Source organism: Sus scrofa, chromosome 15 (genome assembly GCF_000003025.6).
Source record: "Sus scrofa isolate TJ Tabasco breed Duroc chromosome 15, Sscrofa11.1, whole genome shotgun sequence".
NCBI lineage: Eukaryota > Metazoa > Chordata > Mammalia > Artiodactyla > Suidae > Sus > Sus scrofa.
Window position 1 is genome coordinate 137,100,052 of NC_010457.5, and position 9,341 is coordinate 137,109,392.

Here is a 9,341-nt window from a genome sequence, read left to right on the forward strand (position 1 = left end):
TTTTTTTTTTTTTTAATGCCAGGTCACTCCTCAAATCGTCAGCTATTTATGCAGCAGTGGTGTGGTTTTTACAGCCTGCTCTCCACAGCTGAAACACCATGAGGAGTTTGCCCCTGTCGGTGGCCGTGGAAAGACTGCCCTGGATACAAAGTCCCCTTTTAGGTGGGACCGCACCCTGGATTCTCCTCCAAGAGATAACACAGCCTCAGGTTCTTCCAAAAAGAACAGTCACGAAAGCTAATTTTCAAATAAAACTCTTGGCTAATGTTATTAGCATGCCTGTAAGACAGTCGCAGGCAGCAGAATTCATGACCTGCCAGTGGATTTTAAATCCCATATGCGGAATTTCACATAAAAGTGAGTGAGGACCAAGGCTACCAGTAAAGACGGCGCTTTAACCAGTGGTCTAAACGCTCTGAGCAAGGGCACAGGTAAACCTCCAGGAAAAAACGCTTCTCCGTTTCAAAAGGGAAGGGGCGCTGCTCTCAAGCTGTCTTTACACAGCAGCATCCTGGCTTCCTAAGCCAAAACTAAGGTCGGCCCAAGAGCCTCATTTGAGCTGTGACCCCATCAGCAAATATCAGCTGAATAGAGGGGCTTCTTCCTACTTAATCATCAGGGATGTGTTAGGTTCTAAGCTACAGAATCGCAGAAGGCGCTTAGGATGAGAGGATGACAGGCAGTGAATCCTAATCGCTTTGAAAATAAAGGGAGCCTCCGAAATAAAATCAATTCCTCTTCAGAAGGATGCTCATCTCACGTCAAAAACACCCTTGAAGACCCCACGTTTGGACATTCACTCTATATCCTACCACTTAAGGACCACGAGCACGGTGGGGTGGGTCACACACACTCCCAAAGTGTTGGAAGAGCCCAGGGCCAAGGGCTAGTGTTCTGGAGGCTTCCGCAGCCAGCTCCCAGGAAGGTGGGGTGGCCACACCCTCCGCCCTGCTGTGGGATTCTTTCCCAAGTCCTCCTCGCCACCCAGTATCTTCTTAAAGGTTTTCTCGCTACCGTGAGTGGGGAAAGGAAAAAACCAACCTCTTGGTAATGGAAAACCCTTGCCTCAACAAAGGAGATGTCAAGACCTCATAACCTTTCCTATATCCTGAGTTCCTACAAAAGCCTTCACTTCCCCACCCCGCTGCCTTCATCCTCAGCAATAAGCCTGCACAAGAACAAAGCAAGCCAGTGCCGCCTCTCTGAGCCCCCATCCCCAGAGGTGCCCAGAACGAGGGAACCTGCTCAGCTTCTCTGGTCACAGAGCCTTTGTCCATCCCTGGGGACCAGCTCTCTTAGCCGGCACTTCTCTCCCTGCTACTCAGCAGAGCCCCACGGAGCACAGCCCAACCTCCCATCACTTTTGATAAAATGTGACAGGAGGACGTTATCTTCTGGGTGGACAAATCAAATAGCACCTTCCAAGTCTAGATGCAGATTAGTTCAGGATCCTCCGTGGCCGGGCCACCTGCTGTCCCAGCCGCCTGCTGATGCTGCGGCCTCGGCAAGGAATTGAGCATCTCAGAGCCCCTGAGCCTTCATCTTTGAGACCAGGGAACCACACCTCAGTGGCTTCCAGCCAAGAGCCTCTTCCTTTCTCTTTAGGGCAGCCAAGAACCCAGAAGGTCCCGGAACGTCCAGCAGCCACCTGGTCTGCAATATCACTTTGGGGAAGGACACAAACTACCTGATGTTACAGCCACCTCAGTGCAGTCTTCTGAAGTATTAAGAATGGGTCCCCCGGGGAAGCTGGGGGATCCCAGTTGCAGACTACCTAACCATGTGAGTTCTTGCCGATCTAAGACCCTACGGTTCTGGCCCCCAAACCGGAAGAGGAAATAGTGTGGGAGCAACTGGATGTTCATGTGCCGAAAAAAAAAAAAAAAAAAGATTTTGATCTAAACCTCACAACTTATGCAAAGATTAACTCCAAATTGGTCATAGGCCTAAATATAAAATAGAAGATGTTTACAGTAAAGCCTAGGAGAGGGAGCTCCCGTTGTGGCTCAGCAGTAACAAACCTGACGAATGTCCATTAACTGTGTGCAGAGCGAGAAGCTGGCTGGCGCGGGCCAAGTCCCCTGTGCCCCTAATGCTTAGAGCAGTTTGTTTGTGGGGTCCTGACCGGCCTTCCCCTCCACTCCTTGAGCTGGCCGTGAAATGCCCATGTCTGTTTACACCCACAGTCCTCCTCTGAGCCCTGCCAGGAACCCCACCCTTGCGCCGGACCTCATCAGTTTTCTACCACGGTCGCCCCTGAATCAGGTCCCCAAAGCAGGCTGGCCACGGCCAGGGAACACTTTCCATACTGGGTGAGAGGACCAGAGAGCCCCACCCTCCCACCAGGGAGCAGGCCCCGGGCTCCGGGCTTGGCACCCGCACCACATCTGGGCAACCCCAGCCGGCCCGTGGCTCCAGGAGCCCTGCCTTATCCTCTGGGCGCACGGCCCAAAATCGAATTCTTTCTCCTCCTCTGACCCCTGCAGCTTCTTTAATTAACCCCAGAGGGCAGAGACTCCAGCAGCAACTCCAGATTCCTGAAAAGATGAAGCCCCGGTGGCAATGGCTGAGTAACTCTCGACCTGGCCCTGTGCCTGGACACCCAAGTTACCCCAATCCCCTGGAGGCCGCAGAGGCTGCACCAGCCACGGCGCGTGCGGGGCCCCGCCGGCCACACCGACCTGGGAGAACTCGGAGTCTCCCCAAGCTGCCTCTGGAATCCTTGCAGACACTTCTGCGAACAAAGCAGATTCCAGCTGAGCCTCAGAAGAAGGAGACAACGTCAAATAAATCCTGAGCCGAGAAACAGCACAGTCAGGAGAGCAGAGGCTGATGGAGCGTGTGGGCAACTGAGCTATGCCCGCGGGCAGCCTCCTGCTCCACCCAGCTCGGGGCACCAACGGAGAAAGGAAAATCCACTGAATCTTCCAGCGACCAGAAGCTTGTCCCCAAAACCGACTCTACAGGAGGGAACAAGGGAGCCACGGAGACGTGCTCGCGGGGATGCAGGCATCGCCCTTGGGCCCAGAGACCCAAAACGGGGACCGGAGAAGGGGCACTCACCCTGAGCAAACCTGGAGAAGCGAGCGTCCCGGGCTCCGCGCTGCAGTTATGTGCACATCTGACGCATGCTTTCCCCACTCGCTGTGTCTCCTTGTCCTTCTGCAGGAGAGGGGACCCCCGGTGGAGGCGGAAAACTCCCCCGTGGTCCTTGCAGGAGGCTGGCGCGCGGGAGAACTGAGCGGCCTTTGGTGGAGACTGAGCTGCACACTGGACCGGATCCAGTCGGGGATACAGTCAGGGCGCCCTCCAGCTCCTCCCCTCCCTCCTCCGACCCCTCCTCTCCCCCTCCCCACGGCGGGCCTGCCCCACACTGTAAATGAAAACCAGACTCTTGTTCTGTTGCTTCTGGCCCCACTGCTGGCTGATGTCACCTCGGAAGGCTGTCTTTGCCCTCGGAGCCCAGAGCTGGACGCCTGCAAACTTGAAAAAAAAAAAAAAAAAAAAAAAAAAAAGAACCACCCCTTCTACTCATCACCTTTTGGGCTGGGCTCTGGGCCGCACAGAGAACAAATTTTGAAATTCTGTTCCTGGGTCTCCATGGTTTTCCTGCAGTGTTTTCCAACTCCATCTGAAAGGGAAACAGGAAATGCAGTCTCCCCTCCACCCTCACCACACCCTCCCACTTCTTCTTGAAGTTTCTGAATTGAGACTTCTCCTAATAACCTCCCCCTTCGGATATAAAAACCGGCCATTAAAATCGCCTTGGCCTTCTGCTAACCAAAGCGCCGTTTGCCAATGAAAAGGCAAAGGGAAACACTACATCTTTTTTTTTTTTTTTTTTGGTAATTCTGTATATAATGATTCTGATTGTGAGGCTAAGGGTCCCAGTCTAGGACCCATACGAGGGGAACAAGGATGGTTGTCATGCTCAGATTTGCAGGAAAGTCCTTGAGGAGGCACTTGTGCTTCTGCAAGGCGTTGCACACGTCACCGCACCTGGGTGCACACTACCTCTTCCCTGAAGATCTGCATCGCCTTTTTAAAAGATACGTGTCGTTTTTTCTCAGGTGGGGTTATGGTCCCATGTTACAGATGAGAAGAACCTGGTTCGTAGCAGAGCTTAGATCAGAGCCCTGGCCGTGGACACCCCCAAACTGCTCCACTGTTCACCGGTCGCAGGGCCCCTCTAAAAAGTTGGTTCCTGTGAAATGTCAGGAGACACCTGAAGGATGCTTTCGGCTTGGAGACCCTTCCAAAGCCAGGTCGGGAGGGTAAAGGTGTCATTAACTCCTTTCCTTCCAGGGATGCTTGCCTTCACGTTTAAGGAGGACGGAAGACGGCACAGGAGAGACGGTGCTCGCTCCCCTCCTGAGCCCCAGGGCCCCCCTACTCACCCCGAGAGGATGTGCCCCCTCCCTGCTCCCCGGGGGTTCAGCTAGAGGAATGTCAGGATGTCAGGTTGGGGACAGAGATCTGGACTGCGGCGCTTCCTGGCCCGTCGCCAGTTGGGGAGAAACCACATCGCCAGAGTCACGTGTGGGACACCGGCGTTCCCACGAGGGGAGCCCGTCCCCCACCAGATCCTCAGCCCCCAGGGCAGGCGCGAGGACTTGGGCTGGCAGAGCAGGGACATGTCCACCACCTCATGGGCTGGCCTCTCAAGCTCAGCCCTGGGAAGAACCTTTTCTCCGAGGCACGTCGCCTGCTGCAAACAAGGCAACGTTCGGTTACCACTTTCTGTCCCAAGCAGCTCGGCTCGGAGAAGCTAACAAAGCAAGTGTGGCCTATGTGTTCCTATTCAGTGGTTCCTTTTTTTTTTCAAACAAAAAACAGCTATTTCTTTTCAAAATAGCTAGGAATATACATTCCTTGGTATTAGAAATAACTATTATTTAAATGTCAAAGCTGAAGCATCACTTAGAACAAGACTTAAAGAAAGAAATCCCCCCCCCCATCAGGGACAGTGGTCTGTAATTCTTCACTGTAACTAGTCACTGACCACCCAGACCCTCGCCCACAGTGTCTGTGGCCTCAGAAAGTTCTGGAAGCTGGCAGCAGTTGGTGGAAAACCTCCCACATCCTCCCTCGTGCTCGCCCTCGAGAGCATTGTGGCTCCTAGGGTTTTCTCACTTAATCACTGGGGTTTGGGCCTCTCAGTGGAATGAACGGAGGAAGCCATCTCGGAGGTCAGCACTGACCTCAACACGAGGGTCCTGGGTCCAGATATGGCCACCAGGGGACCTCAGAAGTCACAGACTCTCTCCATCCAGAGTCCCCTTAAATGCTGCCCTGAACCAGCCCAAGCACCTCTTCCCCTTTCCTTCCACGCAAGTTAGAAAGTTACAAACCCCTTTTTCCAGGCTCCACTGTAGTTGGGGCTCTGGGCGGGTGGAGGATGCGCGGCTGTGATCCAGGGAGAGGAGGGTTGGGGGAGGACTGAGGGGTGGGAGGGGCTCAGCGATTTTCTGCGACTTTGGTCTTTTTTTTTTGTCTTTTTTGTCTTTTTGTCTGTTGTTGTTGTTGTTGTTGTTGTTGCTGTTGTTGCTATTTCTTGGGCCGCTCCCGCGGCATATGGAGGTTCCCAGGCTAGGGGTCAATCGGAGCTGTAGCCACCGGCCTACGCCAGAGCCACAGCAACACGGGATCCGAGCGCGTCTGCAACCACACCACAGCTCACGCAACGCCGGATCGTGAACCCACGGAGCAAGGGAAGGGACCGAACCCGCAACCTCATGGTTCCTAGTCGGATTCGCTAACCACGGCGCCACGACGGGAACTCCTGGTCTTTTTTTTTTTTTTTTCTGCTTTTTAGGGCTGCATCTACAGCATATGGAGGTTCCCAGGCTAGGGGTAGAATCAGAGCTGCAGCTGCCAGCCTCCACCACAGCTCACAGCAGCACCAGATCCCCGACTCAGGCATCGAACCTGAAACCTCATGGTTAACTAGTTGGATTCATTTCCATTGTGCCACAACAGGAATTCCCTGTCTGGTCTTTTCCCTGATGGCAAATACAGCGTGGAGGTGCTAGAGGAGCCCCCCAACCTTTTCCAAAGCTGGGACAGCCACTGCGTCCTTTTTGGAGGTTTGCCCTGGCTGCTGGAAGCTGCCTCTTCTGGAGATGTGTGTGTGATAGGCTGAATTCTAAGGGGGACCCCAGCTTCTGGGGGCAATGCTGGGGGGGGGCATGGAAGGGAAGTGGTGAAGGCAGTGTAGGCAGCCAGACCCCACAGTACAGCCTCTGGGGGGGTCGCTGAGCACTGCCCCTCCCCCATCTCCATCTAACCCCTGGATTGTGGCTACTAAACACTGCAGGGCGACCCTTGCTTTCCCACCTTCCAGAATGGGCCGGACGATGCCCTGGCATTATTCTTGGAGGCCCTGCCTTGAGCTCCCTCCTCTGGCCTGCCCTGATAATTCCCGGTATTGAATCCCTTTCTGCTCACAAGCGCCAGAGCGGTTTCTGCTTCTCACCGGGAAGCCCCGACTGGTACAGTCACATTCCATCAGCCCTCAAGTTTCCTGCAGCTGTAACAGCCTGTGCGTATACATTTTATACGACAGAAAGACACAGAAACAGCACTGTGCCCAAATGGGCTGCAGATGTCATTTGGTATTTAACTCCTCGCTAGCTCAGTGGCACATAGATTTTCTGTACCCGGCTGCCTGTCTGCTTTGAGCCTCTTCCCTTGGCCTCCACGGGGGTCTTCTTGAATGTCTGTCTTGGCGCTGCCTCTGATAAGGTGGGTCTGCCCTTTGCCCTCTTCATCACCCCCGCAAACATTCGCAGTCTAACGATAAGCGCCCCGTCTCAGCTCCACACCGTATGATGTGGACGCAGACACTTAAATGGAATTTGAGCTCATTTTTAGAAGAAACGTGAAACGATTTCCCCTCAAATGCCATCGCTTCTATTTTTATTTTTTAACTTCGTATTTATTTGTGGCTGCACCCACAGCATGGCGGAAGCTCTGGAGTCAAGGATGGAATCAGAGCCACAGCCGTGACAGCCTCCAAGCCACCAGGGACCTCTTCAACTCCTCTTTTTAATTCAACACGGTAAGTCACGCTGACAGAGACGAGGGTGTGCAGAACACAACTCACATGGCCCTGAAACTCTAAGTGGCCTCTCCGTTGAGAAGGAGCCCTGGGGAGCTCATGAGCCTCTTAGGACAGGTCCCCAGCAGCAAGGGATGGCCTCATTCACGGCCAGCTCACAGGAGGGAGCCTCTGGAAGAACACATGAGCCACTCCCTTTTCCCCCAGATCAGTTCCCTGCTCCTGCCCTGTCCCCTCATCACTGTAACAACCAGCATCCCATAATACTCAATGGCAGCCCCGAGGCAGGAGGGAGGTGGGCCCCTGGGCTGAGAACAGCTGGGACTTGTTTGGCCAAGTACTTTGGGCCTTGCTTCTCTCTGACGCTTCAAGGGGAAAGTGAATGGCTGGAGGCAGCTCTGCTGGAGTAAAATGATAAGATGACCACATGGGTCACTCCGGGGTCAAGGAGCCCTCCCCAGTGACCCACGCGCAGAAAGATCTCTCGGGTTGAAGAGGGCGGGGACCCAGGTCACAGGAAGTCCTGATCCCTCCCGGCACCCTTTGCCTGGAGTCCATCTTTACCGAAAGATGCGCATGATATCAGAAGGGCCCTGGGCCCTCAGCTGTGAGAAATAAAGCAAGGTGATTGGCTGAAGGAGAACAAAGACCCGCAGGAGCCGTGCGATGGAAGTGATTTAAATCACTTCCCTGTTCCTCTTTTGAGTGTGTGTTACTGCTCTGCTTCTGACTTGAATAAATAAACTGCTTCTCTGCGGGCTCTCCCACACGTGGTACTGTGTCTCCAAGAATAAACTTGTACCTGCTTTTACAGCCTGTGCCTCCTTGAAACATCCTTGCTTTCAACAGGGGCAAGCATCAGGGCCCTTCTGCTTCTGGCCTCTAGCTGGTCTAGTGGCCAGCAGTCCTGGTTTTCACCCAGGCTGCCCAGGTGCCGTTCCTGAGCGAGAATTAAGACCTAGCTTCAAGTCATCGCGCACGCCGTGTCCTCAAGATCACACCAACACAGGTGGCGGGAGCCAGAAGCCTGCCCCTCTGACCTCCGTCTCCAGTTCAGAGGTATGTGCCTCCGGGTCTGACCCTGGGCTCAGGATCCCTTGAGGACTCAAGAGGTGCCTTGCTGCCCTCCACACGCAAGAGGTCTGTTCTGGATCCCAGCCAGCAGACCCCCGCTCCCCAGCCCCCTGGGTATGGCTCAGATCAAAAGGTTCCGCCTGAGAGGCCTCCAGAGGTTTTGCACATAACAAGCAGATGTGGCGATGCGAGTACAGCCTTGGGAGCAAAGAAGAATCTCAATTCTGCACAACTGTGTCCCAATCTTAAAAGGTCGAAATCATCCTAAAATAAAAGGAAAACACACCGCCCCCCGTCCCCGCCCTCCCACAATAACTTGCACAGAGGCGTTAACCAAAGGGGCGGATTGTCCCAACTTCCTTGGATGAGAGGCAGGAGGGGTTGGTCCGAAGGTCAGACACACAGCCCATCCATTCAGCCTGGAGGGTCCTTTCGCTGGACAAGGACGTGCCGTGGTCCTGGCTCTGTGCAGACATCCTGTGCATTAAATCCCACGCTTGCTCACGCTTAGGAGACCCTGGGCAGGGAAGAAAAGGGAAGCAACAGGCACATCTGCCTTTGGGATAAAAATCAAAGTCCTAGAAGGGCCTGAGCCTGGGGAGGGGACCCTCAAGGGTTTCTGCCCAATGCTCTGAACGCCTGCCCCCACAGCTGTGCCCAGAGGCATGCTTGTCGTGAGGCGGGAGTGTGGACCCCTTGCAGAGGAGGGAGGGGAGCTTCCAAAGTCCCTTGAAGGAATTCCAAGGAGGCAGTGCTGCTATTTCCAGAGAAGAAGACTGGTGAGCCCACCAGTGGGCAGGGTGTGAGGTTTCCACTGATCCCGTGGCCGGAGGGCAGCTGGGATCTGCATTCCATGCCCATGCTGGTTTGAAGCCTCTGTGGGGAGCACCGTGGAAAGGGAGCCCCCAGGTGGGACAGAGGCCCAAGTCCTTCTCAGCCACCAAGGAAACGCACGTCTCGGGCAGGGCGGCTCCTCTTCCTCACCTGCACAACGAGTGTAGCTGGTCATCAGGGTGTCCAGGACGGTCTGGCGCTGGTCCCCGGGCCACTGGGGCTGTGTCAGCCACACGTGCCTCTGCCTGACTGCTAGTCTCTACCTCTTTCCTGCCCCAGGCTGCAAACTCCGACTCTCCACCGCCACGTGCAGCCCCACCCGACCCCAGTCTCAGGGACAGGATAGAAAGTATCACTGCTCCCTCGCCCAGCT

At 54.7% G+C, this 9,341-nt stretch overlaps 1 protein-coding gene across 1 annotated transcript in view; it reads right to left on the reverse strand.

Moving 5' to 3' along the window:
- COL6A3 (collagen type VI alpha 3 chain) overlaps positions 1–3,636 on the reverse strand; it is a 92,139-nt gene extending 88,503 nt beyond the window's left edge. The window contains 2 exon segments of the mRNA XM_021075741.1: positions 3,064–3,270; positions 3,539–3,636. Of these exon segments, the coding sequence (XP_020931400.1) occupies positions 3,064–3,270; positions 3,539–3,631 (300 nt within the window). The 5' untranslated portion in view covers positions 3,632–3,636.